The sequence below is a fragment of the Muscardinus avellanarius genome (assembly GCF_963383645.1).
Source record: "Muscardinus avellanarius genome assembly, chromosome: 1".
In the NCBI taxonomy this organism is placed as follows: Eukaryota; Metazoa; Chordata; class Mammalia; order Rodentia; family Gliridae; genus Muscardinus; species Muscardinus avellanarius.
In genome coordinates this window covers 115,711,581-115,734,888 of record NC_137786.1, presented here as the reverse complement: position 1 = coordinate 115,734,888, position 23,308 = coordinate 115,711,581, and the positions used below count along the sequence as shown (strand labels likewise).

Below are 23,308 nucleotides of genomic sequence, written 5' to 3'. Positions count from 1 at the left end.
AATATCTTTATTCTCCTCCTTTATATATAAGTTTTATATATAAGTTTTCAGTAAATTTCTTTGCAAAGGTGGTTTTTCTCTAAATATGTAATCTCATATTTTAGGCAGTCTTTTGTATTTTACTACTTTTTAAGTTTTAGCTATTATGTATATAAGAATATAAAAGTAATATTGCTTAATGTGGATTTTATTTTTTTAGAGGAAAGGAGATAGGAAACTCATGAACACACAGATTTCCCACTTGGCTTTTTCTCAGTCACCAGAAAGTGTCCACCTAACAATCTTTCCCTACAGCAATCTGCTTTAAGACCCACATGAGACTTGTCACCATCACTCTTGGTCAAAGTGATTTATAATCTTTGGACTCCCTGGAAAGATAGTTTAGAATACATACAGAAGGAAAAAAGTTTTTAGGGAAACAAAGTAGAAGGGTCCTTTTGCAGTCAGGTTTAGACGATAACAATAATGTATATTTTCCTCATTCAAACTAAAAAAAATATTGGTTTACATAAGTCCCTTAATCTATTCATTTAGTTTCTTCTCTGAGACACTATGGATTTATTCAATGGAAAGACAAGTTAATTTTAGACTTGTATTCTCAAAATCCTCCAAAATCATTAATGTTCCATCTAATAATTCCATAAGTAGTGAGACAAAGGGTTGGTTCAAGTATGACTCAGGGCTATGCAATCTCTGTTCATCTAAAACTTAGAGAAAGGTGTGTGGCTACTCTAGCACACCCTGAAGAGATGGCAAGGGAAAACACAGATCTTTGTGAAAGAATAATGTAGTTTATAATATTATGGCCAAAAGGATTTTTTGGTTCATCCTTTGCAGCGACAATATAGACATCTTTATTTTGATATGACCTATTATCTCTCATTTACTATTGAAGGAGTTCAGGAGTCCACAATGTATTCAGCAGGTGAGGTGCTGGACCTTGGTGGACAAGGGTTCAGTATCTGACCCAACTTCAAAAAAGCAAATAGGTGGCATTAACTCAGTGTGGTAGCAAGCATCAGTTTGTTCTCTGACCTGTTTGAGTATTACATAGTATATGTTCATTTTCCCTTTGAGTTGAATTAATTCTGTCCTCTAATGTAATTTTTAACCTTAACAGAGGACACTAAATTTTCACTGTATTCAAATATTTTAAATAGTGAGATTTACTAACAAGAAATATTATCTTGTTTTAGGCTTATTTGAAAGGAGAGGCAGGAGACACCAGAGTAATGGATGATTGCACTTCTTATTTCTAATAATGCACTTCTTATTCCTAATAATATATAGAAATAATTACTCAATTCATTGTCTTCATTTGTTAAATAAAAGTAGTTGAAAAGATTCTAGAATTAAATGAGATGTGTCTCGACTTCTGGGAAGATGGCGACCAAGAAAAGCGGGGCTTAAAAGCCCCGCTAACAACCAATCTCCATTACCAAAAAATCAGCGCCTTTCATAGCCAGAAAACACCATCACCAGAGAAACAAAAAAATCACCAGGCTCCAGAGAGAAAGTGGACTGAGAACAGAGCTCAGAGCCACAGAGGAGATACACCGGCCTCACGCCCGAGGATGCGGCAGCAGCGCCATACTGCCGGCGGGAGCGGCGAGTTCATTGGACGGCTACAGCAAGCCGAGGTAAGCCGCTGCTGAACAGCCAGGCAGGATTTTTCAGTGCAGGGAACATCTAAAGCTCCCAGTGACTGAACTCAGCACACGCTGCAGGAACTCAGAGTGGAACTCAAAACCAAGAAGAAATAAGCCAGCCTCACGGCCGAGGGCGTAGCAGCGGCACCATATTGCCACCAGCGGCAGCAGCAGCGAATTCAACGAGTCCAGTACAGCTACATCTGCGAATTCAAGAACAGTGAGTCAAATTGCGGGCAACAGAGGACTTGACCCAGTGGGGGAGTGGCGGTGGCAGAGATATCACACCATAGGAGAACGTGCAACCTGGCACCCCCCATAGTTTAAAGCAGCCTCTATCGACTCCCTGGGTCGGAGACTCTGTGATACAACACAGTAAAGGAGTAGTGGGGTCTGAGATACTACAGACTCGAGATCCAGAACACCTTAAATGAAGTCAAAGTGACCCAAGGGAAGAACCCAGAGAAGGTACAAACTTCCGAAATCATGGGAAAGAGGAATAACACTGGAGCAATGAATGCCCACAACCCCACAACATCAGAACCCGATAAAACAGAAAATCAGAGATTTCTAGAAGATCAAATCAGGAAAATAACTGCAGAAATAATAGAGGTGCTTCGAAAAGAACTCAGAGAGAGCCAAAAAGAGATAAAGGATGCAATCAGTGAAGTAAAGGCCTCAATTCAAAGCACAAACAACCGATTAGACCACACGGAGAACAGAATCTCGCTCTTAGAAGATGAGCAATCCAAAAATGAACGCATAGTTTCTAATCTAGAAAAAAATATCCGACAGCAGGAATCTGATATTGAAGAAATTTGGGCCCATTTTAAGAGAGCTAACCTAAGAATAATTGGAATAGAGGAGGGAAAAGAAAGTGAAACCAAAGGGATCAACAATCTCTTCAAGGAAGTAATAGCAGAAAATTTTCCAAACATAGAGCAAGAGGTCGATACACAGGTCCAGGAAACTTATAGAACTCCCTTTAGACAGGATCGGAGAAGAGGATCCCCACGCCACATAATTGTCAAAATGACCAATGAGGAAGCCAAGCAGAGAATCTTAAAGGCAACAAAAACAAAGGGCCAAGTGACATTCAGAGGCAAACCAATTAGAATCACTCCAGACTTCCCAAACCAAGTCATGAGAGCCAGAAGGACTTAGAGTAACATATTCCCAATTCTGAAAGAAAACAACTTCCAGCCAAAAATTTCCTACCCAGCAAAACTTTCTATCAAATTAGATGAAAAAATAAGAAGCTTCCATGACAAACAGAAACTGAAGGAATTTATGTCTTCAAAACCAGTGCTAGAGAAAATACTCAAGGAGATTAACTGCAAAGAAGAAATAGGTAATACACAGCAGAACCAGAGAAACAAGATTTTCCATCCAACAGACAACTAAGATTGGTTATCTGTGGAGATTCATTATTTATGTTAGTCTTTTACCTATCTCTAAATGGTATTGTTTGCCTTTATTGTTGTTAATTTTTAGGATTTCTAGTTGGAATATTAATATACCTTCAGATATAGCATTTGGAAATATTTTATCCCATTCTATTAGTAACTTTTAACTCTGTTTACATTGTCTTTGGATATACAGTATTTTTTTATTTTTTAGGGAGTTTGTATACTCTTCTGTTGCCTGTGCCATTGAAATCATATCCAAGAAATCTCTGCCAATTTCAATGTTGTGAGTTTTTATGACCCAGATTTTCTTCTAAAAGTTTATAGTCTTAAGATTTATATTTAGGTCTTTTATCTATTTTGAGTTAATACTTGTATATGGGATTAGGTAAGGGTCCAATTTTATTCTTTTACATGTAATTATTATTTTTCAACAATATTTAGTTAAAAGATTATTATTTCCTCCACCAAATGTTCGTGGTAACCTTGTCAAAAATAACTTGATAATATAGGGAAGAATTTAGCTCTAGGCTTATATTTAACTCCAATGGTTTATATATCTGCCTTTAGAACAGTACTACACTGTTTCAATTATTGTAGCTTTATATGGTTTGAAATCAGAAAATATATATCTTCTAGCTTTGTTCTTTTTCAAGATCGTTTTGGGTATCTAGAATCCATATTCCATATTAGGATAGATTTTTTTCTGAAAAATAAATATATAAATATATGATAGTTTCACCTAAAAAATAGAAAAAAAATATTCTCTGGTAAGAAAGAAAGCAAAAAAAAAATATTGAAATGTTATCTTTAAGTCACCAAAAGCTTGGTATCAGACAAATGAAACTGTTATGTGAGATTATCATTCTTAATTTTGGATAAATTGCTATAATACTAGATATCAACCACTAAGCCAAGCATGGGAAGGAGGGATGGGGAGGGAATGGGGTGGGGATCGGGTGGGGGCTGACTGGGTGATGTGTGCATGTATGTCTACAAAAGTTTGTATCCCACTATGATGTATGAATATAGTGCACCAATAAAAAATAAATAAATAAAATGAGATGTGTCTCCATTAGACTCAAGAAGAGTTGAGTTATGGAGAGAGATGTGAGCTCTCTTCCTGAGGAGTGGGAAAGGTGGGTTCAATGGTAGGAAGACTGTGAGAAGATGACCCTCTGTCCAGCTTCCTTACTGGCCACAGTCTGTTCAACACAGCCTCCTTTACACTCAACATTCAGCTGAACCCCAAGGTGAGCAAGCTCCTAATAATAATGCCATAAGAAACAGCCCTAGTAGTCATTAATCACTAGAGAAGTACTTCTCCTTACTGAGCACATTCTATCATCTGTCAAGATCACACACTGGAAACCCAGGACATTTTTTGTGCAGGAGGAAGATTCTAAGTATTTCTGAAAAGTGAAATATGAAACATCTGTGAAATTATAAACTGTGTTTTAATTTCTGGGCTCACTGACTCAGCATATTTAACATAAGTGTCCTTGACAAGGCTATTTTTTGTTTTATTTTTTCTCAATAGCCTAACTAAATGAAACTGATAATGTTCATCAGGGAACTGTAGCACTGATAGGGGAATGGAGAGAAGTTCCACATTTCATATTCTTGGTCCCACTGTGCTCCTGCCTTACATCCACTCGGATTTTATTTGTCAAATGACCAGCTCAGTAACTTTTCTTAGTGGGGTGACTTTACAATTAGGTTAAAACACACGCATGATATCAGTGTATATTGCACAGGGTAGGGGAAGTCAGTGGAGGCCATACCTGTCCTGATACCTGTCCTGTCCTCCACATTTCTGAATCATATTTATGAGCAGATTTTGTAGAATAGCAAGGAAGCAAAAGAGGGTTAGTCAGAATCACAAAAATTAAGCATACATATCGATATTTAGGCCACATGAAACAAAATGCAATGGTAGGTTTAGGAAATGAATGAGCTAATTCAGAGTCCAGTAACTTGCTTTAAGAATAAAATAGACAGGCAAGGGGGATAATTTATAATGTAGTCTACCAGCTGTTGAAATTGATAAGATTATAGGCAGATAATGGAGGGATTTGTTTGCTGCCTAATGCCAGAAACAATGAAAAATAACTATTATTATTTGATAAGATAGGTGCCAGGATTTGTAGAGCTCTATAGATATCTGCATCTTTTGAGACTCATTTTACAGATGATATGGGAATGGATCAGAGGATCCATGCTGTTCATGTGCATAGAGCTGATGAGTACCAGAGCAAAGTTCCAACCCAGATCAGACTCTTCTCATTTTGCCATGCTGCTTCTCAAGAGTGAGCCAAGGCCAAACATAGGAAGGCTATAGAATTTCAACCCATCCCTCAAGAATCATATTAACCCTAACTTAGTTTTTTTCTTCCAATTCCCATGCTTTGCTCAGAAAAATGATTTGATTATTTCAGATACTTTGCTATCTGGGAAACAACCACAAAGAGAGGATAAATTAGAAGAGAAAACACATGAAGTTTCCAAATTCAACTCGTTATGTATCTGCTTCACCCTCATTTTTTGGGGTCTTTTTTCTAGTTCCCTGACATGTATAAACAGGTAAATGAATGTTATTGAGGAAAGTGGTGCCATTATAATTGGAAATGGTTTGTGAAAGGTTTATGCTGGCTATAGAGGAATAGGCTGGGGTGTGGCAACCTGAAAAGAGACAAACATTTCAATTATTATTAGACGGTCTGAAAATCAAAGTGCAAACAAGAGAAGGACATTTATTACCACAACAAAGCAGCCATCTCTGCAGCCCTCAGATAATGCTTTCTAATGTTTAGAGCTTCAGGGGAGGAAACTTTAGGAGGCTGCAGAAAGTGGAGTTTATTCAGCAAATTATCGAGTGAAATGTCTAAGTGATGGCTCTCCTCCTCTTCTATATTGTAATATTTGGTATTTAAAAGGTTTATTTTCTAGCCTTCATGTACTGAGCATAGAAGAACAAAAAAGTAAGATTAGTTTTGAAGGACAAAAGAAAAACTTATCCTAGAGAAACTATAATTAAGAAGATGAGAATAAACAGAGAGCAGTAAAATCCAAAGTGAAACTCACTTTCTTTTCTCTCTTGCTCATAAAGAAAGACAATACATTATTCTTTACTTAATTTCTTAGTGTTCTGGGGTGATAGTGTTAATTGATCAGTAATCAAGCTTAATTATATACTCTGCCTTTCAGTTACAACAGAGGTAAAATATACAAGAATTAACAGAAAAACATATCAATCTTCTTGACTAGGAAATCTTGACTATGAAGAGATTTACTTTTTTTTTTTCTAAAGCAGCCAAAAATTTGAAAATCGGCATTATCAGCACACCTTAGATGATGACCAGTCATTTTACCTTCCAATGATTGTGAGAAGTAAAGCTTTAGAAATGTCAAGTGACCAAACAAGTATGTGCAGAAATTAACTTTTTATTATATATCATATAATGTAGTAGTAAAGTTTGTTTGAAGTGCATGGATTAAAAATTTAGTGAAATTACAGGAGGAACAATCTATATAGCAATAATAGGTGCATTCCCTGTGCATCTGAAAGAAAAAAAGAGTTTTTACTCATTTTGGCCTAAAACTTAGTGTTCAGGTTCCTAGGATTCTGACAACAGAACCCGGATAACGCTGATTAGAACCATAGGGGCTTTACAATAAAAGCTAAAATATTGACCATATGATGGCAAAAAGTCTTATTTTGTGGTTAACATATTCTCTTCTAGCTACTCTCTGATGAAGTTGGTGGTGCTGTAGAGGAAGACCGCCGCCTCCTGGATGAGGACCGGGACCGCTCAGCATTGTAGGTGACATGCTTGTCATAGTTCTCCATCTGAGCTTCAATGAAATCTCTCTGCTGCTGTCTGATGGTCTGGCTTATGAGCCCAGGAAGGGCATGGATGCTACCAATCAAAGTCTCCAATTTTGTTTCCAGGGTAACAATCCTCTTCTCGAAGTCTTCACTCCTTTCATTTAAGTCAGAAATCATGTCATACATGATATTCTGGGTCTGGAACACAGGATTGAGAGGCATTTAGAAACAGAGAACTAAGACACTTAGAAAATTGCCCTGGAAGGAAGCAAACTGTCAACTCTTGGAGACCTTGGCACAGCTTACTCAGAGCTAAGGTATTTGAAATATAAAAATGTTTTACATGTTCTGGTGAACCCCGACACTGTCTTGTGCAGAGGGTATTTGTAAATCTGATTCCTAGTTATATTTCCTGAATTAAGATACCACAACTCTAGGATTGATCAATTCAGAGGCAGAAATGAAAAAGGGTGGTCAAGAGGGAAGCACAGAGATGTTAAACTTAGTCTAGTATAGATTTCTTATGTTTGGGACCCCTTTGTCTCAATCTTTCTTTCTATTACTTTATTTCCTTGTACAATGTGTGCTGCTATCATGCTTACTAGCCTCTTAAAGATGACAAATGAACCAATTACATGAGAGTTTATTATTCAGAACACAGGCACCTTGTTTCAGTTTGGCCAGGGAGACAGAGTGCATTAACTATTTTTACTACACAGTCTTGATAATTTGTGAATAACATATTTTCATTAAAAAATACTGATGAAAATGAATATAATCTATATGTATTATTTAATGAGACTAGGCCAAATGTGAGATTTTTATACATTTATTCTTATGACTATAGTAAAGAACATAGCTAATTTCTCAAACATTAAACAGATGTATAGTTCCAACTGAGGGTAGTCTCAAAGTGTTTATATTAAAAGGCTAAATATGTGTTATAACACTTCCGTTAGAAGTAGACCAAGAGGATATAATACTTTGTTGCTCTTTATATTCTGAGAGTAGATTTTACTTGGAGAACAATAAAAAATCAGATAAATCTTATATGTGGGATAGAAGGACTAGGAGCCTATTAATGAACTTTTTAAAAAGTGGCATGACTGAGCCGGGCATGGTGGCGCACGCTTGTAATCCCCGTGCTTGGGAGGCGGAGACAGGAGGATCGCGCAGGTTCGAAGCCAGCCGCGCGTGCTGGCTTAGGAGACCCTGTTTCTAAATAAAAATATAAAAATAGGTCTGGGCTACAAAGTGGCATGACTGAAATAATGAAATTATATAGATTGCATGCTATTAGTAGTCTGTAAGGGTAGTACTTCCTATTTTATTGTATGTTCTCACTATCTTTTTATAAATGGAAACTGTCGATATAGTAGGCATTTCAGATTAATTCAAAGTCTTAATATGCTTTGAAGATGTATTATTATAGTAAAGATGATCCAAGTCTAAAATCTGCTGGCCGAGCATGCAGCCATTTTTATCAGGATAGAAGGAACTAACATGAGGGTGTTCTTCCCTCCAGAACATTTTTCTGTGGTCACTCCCTTGGTCTCTTAGAAAAAGAAAAGTGACTTGAAAAATTGTCTCGCCCTGATATTTTTGCTATTAATATTTGAAAGTCCATGAGGATATGAACTAACATACACTTCGTTCTTTGACCTTAAGGCCAACGCACTAAATTGGAAACAATAATACTGCCAGTGTTTTAAAATTTAGATCTGAGACATCAGTTTTTTCAGCCTGCTGTGTTTGGAATAAGTATAAATCTTGTGTCTCTGCAGTATAAAAAAAAAAGTGGCATGACTGAAATAATGAAATGTAGAAAGAACCATAAGGAAGTAATTACTATTTTTTGGAAGATAACTTTTAGGATTTAAGTTTTGTGGCATTTTTTACCTTTAAATTTCAAATTTACATTTTTCTGAGAAGTGTTTAAAACATATGAAAACAATTTTATTGATGAATCTTATTTAATAGCCCCAAACTTCATAGTGACATTTTACGTGCAGTTCTATTCTTACAGAAATGAGATTTGAGAAGCCCAAAGGTATTGTTTTTATTTTCTACTTATGTTTCTTGGGGTGTCTCCACTTTACCACAGTTAGGAAAGAATTTAGAATGGATGTTGAATACTGTATGTGAGGGAAGAGCATATTAAGTAAGAGTTTTAGAAAAATTCTTTTAGGTTGGAGCATCATTTTGTTAATGACTGTGCAGTAGGAGGGACAAATACTCTCAGACTTACCTTTGCCAGATCCACCAAGGTATTTGCTTGGTCATTCAGCTTCCTCTGCTCCATTTTTACACTTCTTAATCTAAAAGACAGAATTTGAAGTTAGAAACATTTTCTTCTTTTACTTTCTTTTTTTTTTGGCTACCATACGGTTTCCAAAGAGCATGCACAAAATTGACAAGAGCAAATAACTGCATGGATAATGCCTTGAATATCTTGGGTAAAGTTCATACTGTTTATGTATCTGGTACAATGAATAGCATGCTTTCCCAACACCGCAACAAAGAAAAGGAGGGAGAGCAAGAGATGAGATGTCCTCAGGACAACTATTTACCAGGAAAGTTGAATTCAGAGAGGATCATAAGGATTTAACGATATGAGAAAAAGCCAAAACATTCCTTAAAGCCCCAGTATCATGACAAATAGACATAGGAAGAAATAAGCAAAGCAGCAGGAATTTCATCAATGTTGGAGCAATGAGCACCTTCCTATGCCTACATGACTAGATACAGGTATTAACCCTGTTTAGTCTGAAATGAATTGGGTTAGGTATTTGAACCTGATGAAAACACAGTGATAAGTGAGATTCTTATTAACAAAAAATAAACTTTTATTCAATCAGCAGCAAGATAACTCAAAACACATAATTCTCTTATTCTTCATTGTATTTCAGCTGACTTTTATCTGAAACTGCCACTGAATTTGAAGGGAGGCCAGACTTTTTCCTGGGGAGAATCTTCCAAAGTTTATTATAGATAAAAGTCAGAAGAGGAAGTATCTGATGTATACATAGTATCTCTATGTATACACAGTATCTCTTTTATATACTTTAAAATATTGTGTGTATCTGAGTGAGCATCAAAAGGCCACTATTTTGAAAAATACCATATTGAATTAGAACTCTTACTGTTCTTTAAATTATTTAATTATTCCAACAAATGTTTTTTGATACTTACTATGCCCAAGAATTTAAGATTTTTTCCAATAGGAAAAGTTTATTGTTTTTTCAGCCAACAATTAAAAGCCTTGCTCCAAAAGAAGCATAGATCCTTCTAAGATACTTAATGAAAAAGGAAAAAAAAAAAGAGTCTATGTTTGCTTTATTTTGCTTTAATGATGAATCACTTTATAAAAGAGAGGATGAAACCCATGGGCATTCAACCTCCGAGCTACACCCCCAGCCTATTTTTTATTCTTTACTTTGAAACAGGGTTTCATTGAGTTGCAAAGGGCCTCACTAAATAGCTGAGGCTGGCTATAAATAGCAATCCTCCTGTATCAGCCTTCCAAATGCTGGGATTACAAGCATGCGCCACCTCACATGGCTTACAAAATATAAGTTTTACTGCTGGAAAAAAGTATTAATTTTTTTTAGTTTAAGTTGTAGATAATTAAGTAAAAGGAAAAAAAATAACCCACAGGGCAAGATTTTACTGCCAATGAAGTTGTCGTAGTATGTGTTCATAATGCTCAGTGATCTTGTTCTGAAACTAGGATACCCAATATGTCACCAAATCTGCTCTAAAGATGTAGCTACTTCTGCCAGTAAGAGTTGAACTGACACCTACCTACCACACGATCGTTAACAATCCAAAAGTTTAAATTTATAACGTGTGTATAATAACTTGTTGCTGCAACTATGCGTTTATTAGAATATTTAGAACAAAGTTAACTGGCACCTTTTTATGTTACTATAGAAAGGGAATAGATTTCTAGTCCAAGAAAATTCACAAATATGTATTTAAACCCAATATATTATTGAAAAATCTTCCTCTTCCTCTAAGTACTTCTTAGGGTTACAATTCTTGATGTGTACTTTTAAAACAAAAACAAAAACTTTAGACATCCATGGATTATTACAGACAAGTGTGCTTTGGAAAGCAGTAGTCAATTAATCAATTAATCAATGTCAAATGGGGGCTACATTCTTACCGGCCCTAATTTTACCTTTGGTTCCTCACGAATGAAATGAAGTACATTAGATGAGGACTAGAGATTTTGTTCTAGGTGACTTTGGGTAATACTCAAATAAGACATTAGGTAACACTAAATCAGATGGAGAGGTAGTTATTCCCTTCAGTATTTTTCCAAGTTTTATTATTGCAAGAAACATATCTTAGGTTAGTCCTACCCTGTCTTTATTTCCTGACACCTGTTCTTTCCTCTTTCATAAAAGGGGAGAACAGAGCTATCTGCGAGCTACAGTTTTGTAGCTACTAGAAATTCTATATTAGGATATGGAAATTCTATACTAGAATTTCAATTGTTAATTGGTGCTACTTTTACCTCTCTTTGCTGTGAATATGTGTGTGTAGTGCTGAAAATTGAATTCAGGTCTCATGCATGATAGCCAAGAATTTTCCTACTGATCTGTATCTCCAGCCCTATTATAGAAATTTTTTTAATCAAGTTTCTTTTTAAAATCTAGGTAATAGTATAGTTAGTAGAGAAATGTCTGGATTTTGGCACTGGGGATCAGTGTCTCCAGCAATCTCACTTCCTGTGTACTCACTTGAATAATGCAAATTAGATGGAAGAATGTGTGGTGGTTCCTGAGGTGCATACTTGCTTTATCTTAAAACAGAGGAGCCAAATTTATTTCTTTTGGATTACTGAATTATATCTGACAGTAGAATTTTGCCCTTTTGTTTTGTACTAATCTGTAAAGCTTCAGTAGGGTAGCCTGATGATTGGAATTCCTTTAGCTATCTGAACATCTTATCTTGTCTGCTTCTTATACTATCTGTAATGCAGGAGAGCAGATAGCAAAAGCTGTTTAGACTGCAGCTACTAGAATAAAAGATAACATGCAGACATGTATACTTTTTTCCCCCTCGGACAAAAAGAAGAATAAGAAACATATGTTGATCTCTTCCTTGTGAACTTCACTTATCACAGGAAAATATCATGATTTTGGATCACATTTCCATAGCAGCAATCAGACTACTAAAATTCACAAATAAAGGATCCACTGGGTGCATGCAGCCGGTAGAATATTCTGCAAATGTTGAAAGGAACGGCTCACACGACTTACTTCCGAGCTCTATTTTCATTTTGTTGAAATAAGAAGACAAAACAAAAGAAAAAAATGTAAAATATTCTGGAACAAAGTAACACAATGTGGTGTTCAGTCTTGCACAGGGGGCTCAATTCATTAGCTGGAAGGTCCTGTTACAATTCTGCAGGATTTTGACATACTGGCCAAAGAGAATCACTGTTCAATGATGTCACCATCCTTCTTATTGCTACTATGCTTTCCCCACCTGAAAGCACCTGCTTCCTCTTGAACCAGAGTTCAGAAGGAGAACTTGGTCATAAGGTCAGCTTGGTCTCTTGATACTCCTTGGTCAAGTAAACAATAGAAAATGTTTTTTCCTAATATGATAAGGTTGAGAGGACAATGTTCTAAGCAATAACATTATAATGATTTGGGGAATGTGTCTTTTCAAAATTGGAGCTACTTAGGAGCTGCTTTATGTCATATAAGCCATCTACATTGGATTTATTGGCTTGAGACAAGTTCTTATTGATTGATGAGTCCATAGTTGAAACAAGAATGAAAAACCTTTAGGTTAAAGCTACTACCAGGAAAAGGGTTGAAAGTTGGAGAAAGAGAACACTTCATGGCACTAAATGACAATTCAAAAAGATAGATACATTATGGGAAAGAAGACACTGGCCCAGAGAGGTCAACATCCATCAGAGACAAGAGAGGTCACATATGGAAAGAGAGGCCATAAAGTTTGGAAAAGAGAAAGAAAGCTGAGGTAGAGGTCAGCTGGCAGGAAAGGACAAAGCTGCTAAAAAAGCTCTTCATGCAGCTCAGCTCAAAGACCTCGAGAGGCCAGGAGAGATGAACTTTGTAACGATTCTTTAAGGAGGAAGGTCTGCTTTCACCCAGTGCTGACAGATGAGGCCGTGGGTCCAACTGGATTTGAATAGTGGGCCATGAAGGCTCTGCTCTGAGGAATTGAGCCCTGTGTGCTTTCCTTTATCACTCTACTCCCCAACCTCCAATACTAAGTTAAAGTGAAAAGTAATATTGCACAATTAGAATAATCTAGCCCAACCGAGTACTTTTCCATGAAGTATAAGTATCCCCCATGTCAAAGAAAACCAAATGACCATTAGGCTAATGTACACACCAATTCAGAACATATTTGTATTGCTTGAAGCCCGTCTACATTCAATGCACACATTGCTAGAAAAGAAATCAAATGAGAAATATCTGACAGATGCTTAAGCATCATGGGGTGCTTCCTCTAGCAATCTATTCACAAGTGGCTCTGTATCAGCTCCTCTATAGTCCCCTTAAGATCTGACAACATGCCTTGTAGGGTACACTTGCTGCTTTTTTGGGGACAGTTCTCAAAATTATCATCCTTAAAAATTTCTTTTAATCTTATTAAAAAATTTCAAACTTATAACTAAGTGTAAAGAGTTTTACAGCAAATAGCCCTATATTCATTCTCCCAAGTTTCTGAGTATGAATGTACTCAGAACTTGAAACCTATGACAAGATATTCTAACTACCCACCATTTATATATAGATCCAGAGTTATATTACAAAAGCTGCCCCAGCATTTTTTAGATTTGGTATTACTTGAAAATTTTTGAAAGGTATCAAAGTCTAATCACATATAATTATACATATAATAGATTACACAGGCAGAGAATTCTGAACACAAATAGAATCCTGGAGGAAGCAGGATGAGGGCCTGCTCAACACAAAGGCACCCACACAGGTTCACTCTCACTTCATCTCACACCCTATAACTTGGATACATACACTTTCTCTCATTTACAAACTTAGATTTTCTTTTTAATATACTCAAACAAAATTAGTATTAAAATACGTTCATATCAAAGTAACAAGAAATCTCCATGGTTGCATGTGTACCCCTTATATGATTATTGGGGTTGTGTTGTATGAATTTAGGGGTATATGATTATTCTAACAGGAGAGTGGTGCCCAATGAGTACCTTGAAGAAGAGGCCTGTCCTCAGACAAAGAGGCCTGAGGACCAGAGAGGAGGTTATCTCAGTATCTCAGGGGAGAAAACGTTCTCTTAGGTTTAGAGTTCAAGGAGTCAACACATCCAGGTAGGTTTTCTTAGGTGGTGGTGCTAGGTTAGGCTGGTACCTGAGCTCCAGGGAGCAAGCTTTCTCTTATAATACAAATCTAATATAATGATTCTCTCTGTGTTTTCCCAGACTTTAAAAGAGAATTATCTTAAAAATTTAGTGCTTAAAATTTTAGTGCTTTTTTTGTAATAGAAAAAAAAAACCCACAGTTGTGTGTCTAGTCAAATCACAGAACTACAGGAGAAAAAACTCTTTTAAGAAAGTGTGCTGATGGTAATGAGGAAGGAGCCCGAATAGCTGCTAACAGTAATGAGGACCAGTTACTGTACCATATGTGCAGTAGTTCCCTCTGCTTTAAATCTCAGAGTATTTGGGGTTTATTTTCATTAAGGAAGATAAAAACTTCCATAGAAGTATGCACATGTGCATAGTTCTGGGCATATCTTATTGTATAAGGGTCACCTATTTAAGCAAGGCTATTGGATGGACAGAGGTAGGAGATGAAAGCTTATTATTACCCCAGAGAATGTTAGTGGTGCCATATTACATGTGAATTACTGAAATATTCAAAATAAAAATTCCACCTTCAGAGCTGTCTTATCTGTTCTGCTGCTAGACTGAGGGATAAATCTTATTGTATAGTCCAAAATTCTAGTATTTGCCATCCTTTCCATTATTAACCTGGGAGATTTCATGAGGAAAGCCACTTTTCTGAGCCATAATTTGACCCTATCTGTTTTTCCCCATGCACAAATGTCAAGTCTGCAGGGCATCACAACTGATTCCACACAAGTAAGACAGAATTCTCCTTTCTCAATCTAGAGGAAAAAGACTCTGTTTCCAAATTATCATTGAATCTTACCATGTACACATTTTCACCTTAAAATTTTATGATAGCTATGTAATAAAACAAAGAAAAGAATGAAGGACTTACTAAACTGAACAGTGGTGGCCTAGACAAAGTCGAAGTAATGACAAAAAAGTATAGGACCATAAATTCTAGAATGAACAGGTAGCATATAAACAATCCCTGACTTTCTCATTAACTTTCTTATATATTCAAGTACTAAGATAATTATATACAGTACAGATAAAGATATTTGATATATTAAAAATCTAGATAGAATATCTCATGTTATTTTTTTTAAGATTTTTAGTAGACAAAAGCCAAGCATCCTAGGAAAAACTTTATGAATGAATTTATCAAATTAAGAAAAACAATTTAGCAGAAATTATTGATTCTAGAGAGAAAAATTGGGAAGACATTTTCCTGTTACTATTAATCTAATAAATAATTTTTATTATAAAAAACTAAAACTTTTCTTCAGATTTCATTAATGGAATTATTAAAATGCCAGACAATGTATTTTGGGAACCGACCTGACAATACTTTATTTTTCCTCTCTCATGAAAGAAGAACCATCAAGTGAAAGAGTCAAAACCAAAGGACTTAAAAAAGTAAAAAAATAAAAGCTGGTACTTACTGATGAATAGCTTGCAAGAATTTTCGTTGATGTTTTCTTACTTTTGCATGATCTATCTTTTTTACTAGTTTTGTATTTTTGTAAATTAGCCATGTTTCCCTGAGTACATTGGCAGCTGCATTTTTCACCTATTTAGAAAACAAACAACAACAAAAGGAATTGGTAAGTTCTAGAGCAGCAGAACCTTTTGCAACTTTGCTGGAAGTTGCATTCTTCTTCCAAAGATCATAGGTAAGCTATAGCTCTGTTTAGTAACTAGTACTCAAAAAGATATTTTTTCTTGATTACATATGTTTTTAGAAGTATCTGTATTTATCTGAGAACAATAATATAACTGCAATATCAAGAAGATATTGCTGATTTCTTTCTGAATTAATTCTACCCTGGTTTATCAGGAAACATTTTATTCAAGTACATATTATTTATTTTTAATCCAGAGATGCTAATTTCTTCACCTTGTATGTATTGCAATTATTTTCTCCATGTTCTTGATTTCCTTGGAAAAAAGCAAAATACCAAGATTTTGCCCTATGCAAGCTCTCTTGGTATTTCTGGCAGTGCTATATAGTGGGTACATATTTCCATTGCTGAATGTATGTATGGGGATGACCAGTATTTATGGACATCTAGAGTGACTTAGTGGCTTGTATGCTTGACAGCACACTTTAATTAATTGGTGAATAGTCTATATTATCCTCATTTTGTTGGAAACCTAATGTATGGTATTTAAAGTTAATAAGATCAATAAATAGGATGTCAGCATTACATTATCACTGTGGGCATACATACTTTATTCATTCACTTGTTTTCTTAGTTAAAGTCTTCAAAAAATCCTGCAAGCTGAGAAAGACCTTATCAGGATAAACTTCATCTTTTTTTGCTCACACTACAGGCTATGTGACCCAGAGATCCCACTTGGGCTTATTGTTAACTAGTTATTCTAAAAAGTTTTTCCACTTAATTCTTTTAAGGGGTTTTTCATTAAGAGAGTCACATGTTAGTGGGGTGCTGGGAGGAGGGAGATTATCTTTTAAGAAATGCCGTGGCATGGGGAAGACTGAGTATGAGTTGAGCTTGAGAAATGGGTCCTAAGGTCTTGAGTTTGCATTGATCACATCAGGTCAAGGAGCCTTGTTAACCTCCTAGGTCTTCCACTTTCTCTAACAGGAGAAAGTTAGAGTCAATGATTACTAAAGTCCTCTGATTCCTTCAATTTACAATAAGAAAGAGCCTCAGAATTACCCTAAAACTGAGACAAATTTCGTATTTATATTTTTTTTTGTTTCCAAGAAAACATCAGTTTTGGTGACTAATGGCGCTGAAATTTTTTTTTGTAGTGAAAATGTATTGTTAAAACATACTTTAAGAAAATGACTGGTTTCTTTCCAGTAAAACATCTTTTAGGAGTTCATAATTCACTTCCTCTGGATATCCATGGACTTGGAGGGGAAGGGAAGTACAGGCCAGCAGTTCCTGGATGGGGAAAGTGCTCCCCTGCTAAGAAGCAGTAGAAGCCTGGAAGACTGGCCAGGCACCCTGATGGATGCTTCCTCCATGATTTTATCATACCTAGGTACAGAGAAGAAGCCTAGATCCCAGCTGAAAAACCAAGTAGCTGAATAAAAACTGATGGAACAGAAATGCAGCAATTAAGCAGCTATTGATTTTGATTAGATGATCAAATATTAAGTCCCAAATGACATCTAAAGTCTGTAAACTTTAAAAAAGTTTACCTCGATGCATTTTGAATAATTGATTCTTTCTCTTTGGGACAATGGGGGGGTGGAGACTAAAATGGAGTGGCAATCTCAAACTCAGAGTTAGGTCGGGTGGTGATATCCTGGAGACCTTAGGCTGCAGGATTTATGTACAGGAAGCACCCCTACTAGTTAATGGGATTAAGTAAAAATGATTCCTTATCTGAAAGCCAAATCCCTACAGCTCCTTTTAAAAACTTTGAAATATGTAAATCATTTTGAAATGTCCTTTTTCTAACCTCATAATGAGCATTCAGAATCTGGAATAAAATCCTAAAGCATCATGTTCAACTGCTACTTTTTAGAATGAAAGCTATAAGCCAGAATTCCACCATCATTGTACTCCATTAAGATGTATGATGACAGTGCATCAGTAGGAGGGTATGGGGTGGGAATTGGGTAAGGTCTAACGTAATGTGTACATAAATGCCTCTAACATCTTGTACTCCATTAAGATGTATGACTATAATGCACCAATAGAAAAAAGAAAACATAAGACTACTGAATATAAGACCAAATATTATAAAAGTTTAAATTAAAATAATATTTAAGTTTAAAAAACCGTTCCTTAAGAATGTGGTGTGATGTGCATATATGTTTCTGTCACATTGAACATCACCATGATGTAAAACTGTAATGCACTAATACAATAATTTAAAAGATTCTTCAATTAAGCCAGGTGTGGTGGTGCACGCTTATAATCCCCGCACTTGGGAGGTGGAGACAGGAGGATCACGCAGGTTCGAGCCAGCCTTGCTGGCTTAAAAGACCCTGTTTCCAAATAAAAATATAAAAATAGATCTGGCAGTATAGCTTGGAGGTAGAAGGGTTTTCAGGAACCCAGTAACACACACACACACACACACACACACACACACACACACACACACACACTCTTTAATTAAAAAAACAAAACCAGATGTGTTTCTAATAGCAGCTCTTCTTGTTTTTCTTAAAGTTGAAAGGAACAGAGGTCAGTGTGGAGACAGGGTTGATGTACCTTGGTGCTTTATAGATTTGAACAATGCAGAGGTGTTTTTCAAAAGTGATACATGAACTTAAAAAATAACTGAGAGAAAAGCAAGCATCCATGGTCTTCATGATTTACATAGAGGGAAGTTGACTTGGAGGAAAAGTTTCCTTTTTTTCTGCCTCAGGTTATAGCTCTACCATATCATTGTCTCATTATGTGACCTTGAGACTCTCACCCTCTTGCCCTGGGCTTTTATAAACTCCTAGAGAAAAGGGGCATCTAGTGTTAAATGACTGTTTATGGTGTTAATTTAGTATCATAGCATATATAATTTATACATAGGAAATCCTAATTATGAGTGATAAATACATATTTATAGACCAACGGATCCTCATGATAAAAAAGAGTATATAGCTTTAGAAAAGATATTGAGGCTCTAAATGGTTCAGTGCATTTACATTTATGAGTTAAACAAATGTATTGAACTTTTATCACCTGCTAGATACTGTGATGATTGATATGAAGGGATTCACAAATAGGCCAAAAAGTACAGTTAAAGGAAACTTCATAATTCTATAAACAATTAATGGACTAAATCCCTATGAAATTAAAATGATGAAGGGAAATATTTTTTTGATAGGAATCTCTCTTCTCACCGACTCCTGCATCTCACACAACACACACCAAACAACAGGAAAATAAGAACATTTGCTCTGTCTCCCTTCTGCTCAAATCTCTGAGGATTCTCTGTCAGAACATTTTCAAAAGGTATATTTGAAGAAATTTGAGAAAGCACAGACTCTAAAAGAAATGATATTATTTGTAAAAGTACTAATCTTAAAATGACTCTCACAGCTATAAAGACCATTAATGTGAGATTGCTACCTCATATGTACTTATAAAATAACAAAACTATAAGTAGTAAGACAAAGCACCAAGCACTTAAAGTAGATGAATATTTAACTAAATTTTTTTTTACAATTCTATATGACACAGGTAATAACATTATAAAATGGTACTTTATATTTTCCCTTGATTTTCACTACTTAGAGTCTTCATTTTCAACTTCTATTTCTTTATTTTTCTTTTTCCAGCTTCTTTTCTTAGAGGCTTTTTGCACATACTACTTTTATCCTTTGCAAATTCGAAGGGAGCACGCTGGGGTGCCTTCTGCCCTTTGCTGCAATCTCTCTCCCCCAGTTCTCCTTTAAAGCAGGTATCTGAGGTCTGGGTGAATGTTGTCATGGTGGAACAGGCAAAGCCTAGTGATGCACTCCTGTGTTTTCACCTACTGAGAGGTGTAGTAAAGGACAACCTAAAAGCAGCTTAGAGTAGCCAAGCTCAGTGGTGCTTAACTGTAATCCCAGTACTTGGGAAGCTGAGGCAGGAGGACTGCAACTTTGAGGCCAGCCTAGCAAGACCCTGCCTCGAAATTAAAAGGGCTGGGGGTGTATCTCAGTGATAGTATGCCCCTGGTCTCAATTCCAAGTACCATCACAACAAAACATAAATTTTCTAGCACTTGTTAAAAGGAAAGCAGAAAACAAAATGATGCAGCTGTATAAATAGTGTTCTTATTATGAACCTTATTGATAATTCTCTACAGGATTAGAAACACCCTCAGTGTACACAGTAATGTGCATATTTATCTTTCATGATATATTTATCCAGAAACTTTAATACTTATATCAGAGTTCTGACAATTGCTTATTTTAAGTTTCTTTCCGAAATGAAGGTATTCTGAGGACCAAACTCCAAGATTTCCTCTTGATTCAGACCTGAATAAATGATAATAATATATTTCTAAAAATATGGTGTGATGAACACACAGGTTCTTTAAGGCTATAAACTATAAATGTAGTCAGTCAATAGCTGGTCCTAAACTAGGTGACAAGATTTTTGGGGTATCAGACCGGTCCTAAGCTAGGTGACCAGTTTTTTGGAATTAGACTTTCATTTGAAATCTTTAGAGTAATCTGGGTTCATGCACCTGGTGGCCTTTTTTAAATTGCAGGGTGTCATATAAATTTTCAGAATTACATAGAATAGTCTCTCTCAATGCTGATGCTGGTGCATGATTAATATGTGTTTCAAATACTGTGTTCAAATACAGTATTTTATTTGTTTAAAGTAGCCATACAGAAAAATAAACTCTATAAAATTATTCCCCTGAAAATTTGTACATGGTAAATAATTTTTTATGGAAATCATTCCATTCAGTAAAAATACACATTGGAAGGCTTGAAAAGTTACATTTCTTCCAGTAAGAATAACCTATTCTTTTAACATTCATATATTTTCTTTAGAGTCATATTCATATTTTAGGGAATCTGTGACCATTGCCTCTATTAACCACTGGAAAAAATATTTATCTTATAGAGATTTTAGGGGATAGTTGTGTTTTACTCAAAGTTTTTCCCAACTTATATCAGGTATGCTTAGATTTGTATTTCTTAATCCTTCGTATTAGTAACTACACGTGGCTTTGTGTATGTGTGTACGTGTATGGTACTAGGGATTGATCTCAGGGGCACTCTATCTCTGAGCTACATCCCAAGCCCTTTATTTATTTTTTATTTGGAAACAGGGTCTCAATAAGTTGCTGGCCATCTCACTAAGCTAATGAGGACAGTTCTGAACCTGCAGTCCTCCTATCTCAGCCTCCCAAGTGGATTACAGGCATATGCCACCATGCCCAGCTTATGTGTGCTTTTAAGTCCTTCTTTACTCTTAATTATTCCTCAGAATTCATTTGTAAATGATTATTCAGTATTTTAGCATTTTTATTCAAAAAGTTAAGATTATAAGTGGGTCTACTTAAAATCTCCATAAATAACAAAATTGGCTCAAGTTTCAAGTAAATAATACTCTTTATGTTGATGACAGTATAAAACAATAAAGAGAGGACTATAATAAAGGTTATCTGTGTTGAATAACATAATGGCACAGGCACAAATCAGAAATTTATGCCTTATTCTGGTGCTATTTCAACATTTATACTTTTAGTGAACATCTTGCCTATCACACTTTATCTGTCAACAAGCCTGCTTGCTAGAGAGACTTAGGTTACCCCAAATCCTGCAAAAGAGCTCCACTTTGGGGACCAATAATGAGATAACACAAGAGGTAAAGCATGATGTTCATCATGTAGAATGTGATTTCTGAAGTTAGTAAAAAAGTTAGTAAAAAAGCTTTCTGCCAGTAATTTGACTCTCCACACAACATTTTCTGTAGGAAGTTTATTTAAAGTATGCCAGAACTTATAACAAAAATGCAATGACATCAGAAAAACCAGTGAGTTTGTAAAAGGTGTTCTATTCACAAAAACTAAAGAAAGGTCATGCAGACCTGGACCTATAGTCTTCAGTGTGGTGGGACCAACAGGGCCTTAAACAGCCCACAACCTCATGTTTGGAATAGTCTGTAGTCCAAATGTGAAAAAAATGGAATCAATTTCAAGGATGACTTGATTTCCAAACCATGTAATTTCAGCTTATGTCAAAAACTTTATTTTCCAGTTCTGAAATAAAATACAGTTATATTCCTTTTGAGGATATATGGGTAGTAACTTACTCTTTTAGTCAGCTGGGTATCCATCATGAAATTGTGCACATGCTTTTCTGCTTTGGTAAGTTCTAGCTTTCTTGCCACCACAGCTACCACCAGGGCTGTGCAACCTGCTCCCTACAAACAAGGAAATAATAGAAACTTAAAGAGTTACTACTTTTTGTCGCAGCCACATTAGAAAACATTTTGTACCAAGTGTGTTAAGTTTGTCAAGGTAAAAAAAAAACTGTTCTCTTCAATGCCTTCAAAAAATATAAGCAATATGCGATTAAACAAAGGATTAAAAACCTAGTTCACCTATTTTATAGCATGGTATCAAATAAAACACATTTCTATTGCAATAAATAAATAAATGGCAAAAAGCAAACTTGCTAAATTTTGACTTCTTTAAAACACAGGAAATTTGTTATATACCTATAATTATATAATAATAAAAACAAATAAGTTGGTATAAAGTTGGCATGGAATAGAAATAAAGATTTTTCTTTAAAGACTGACATACTGTAATCTTGTCTGAAGATGAGACCAGCAGGACTCAGGCCACTCGGTAGGAAGGAAAGAGCTGAATTATCTCAGCACACATACAACCCTGAACAGATACATGTGCATAACAGACAGGGTTACAATGATCTGAAACTTCACGATGCACACGCATGAGGTGATGGGGTAAGGAGGGAAAGATCTTAATATTTTAGAGGCTTAATTAGCACTAGAAATGACCTAAGTCACCTTCATTAAAAAAAAAAGCCATCAGTGCTTTATAAATTATAGGCCATTTAGCTGACATCTTAGCAAAGGAGGAGAGCTACTGTGTGGTACTCCACAGGTTCTACTTTTCCATTCCCATAATCAAGGTGTACTTATTCAGTTGTGAGCAATCTTTGTTGAAAGAGCAGTGATTACATGTAGGGTCAAGAGGCAAGGTCATGTTGTGGCCACCTTACCACTCGTGGGCCCAGTAAGTCCAATGGTTGGGAGGTCACACCTCCGGACAGCATGTCAGCTTTGAGAGGACCACAGCGAGGCAGACTCACTGGACAGATAACAGAGAACAGCAGACATAGGCAGGGGCACACAGAAAAGTAGCACAAATAGTAGAATGTTTCAATACATGTAGCTCTTTCAATAGACTTGAATATCTTGTTTTTAATAAAAGGGCAGAATACTCATAGGATAGATATCCAAGAAAGCTCTCAAATTTTCATGAGGTAACTTGGTTTTCCTAATTACCAGTGTGTCAAAAATCACTAATTAAAATAGCAACTCTGCCTTCAAAATAGTTGTCAACATGTTAAATATCTAATATTGAGAAATAGTTTTAT

At 35.8% G+C, this 23,308-nt stretch overlaps 1 protein-coding gene across 1 annotated transcript in view; it reads right to left on the bottom strand.

The window, feature by feature from the left end:
- Nucleotides 1–6,794: 6,794 nt before the first annotated feature.
- Nucleotides 6,795–23,308, bottom strand: part of KCNN2 (potassium calcium-activated channel subfamily N member 2) — a gene marked incomplete at both ends in the record, with an annotated part of 167,022 nt that continues 150,508 nt past the window's right edge. The window contains 4 exon segments of the mRNA XM_080709285.1: nt 6,795–7,082; nt 9,133–9,202; nt 15,690–15,817; nt 21,993–22,103. Of these exon segments, the coding sequence (XP_080565411.1) occupies nt 6,795–7,082; nt 9,133–9,202; nt 15,690–15,817; nt 21,993–22,103 (597 nt within the window).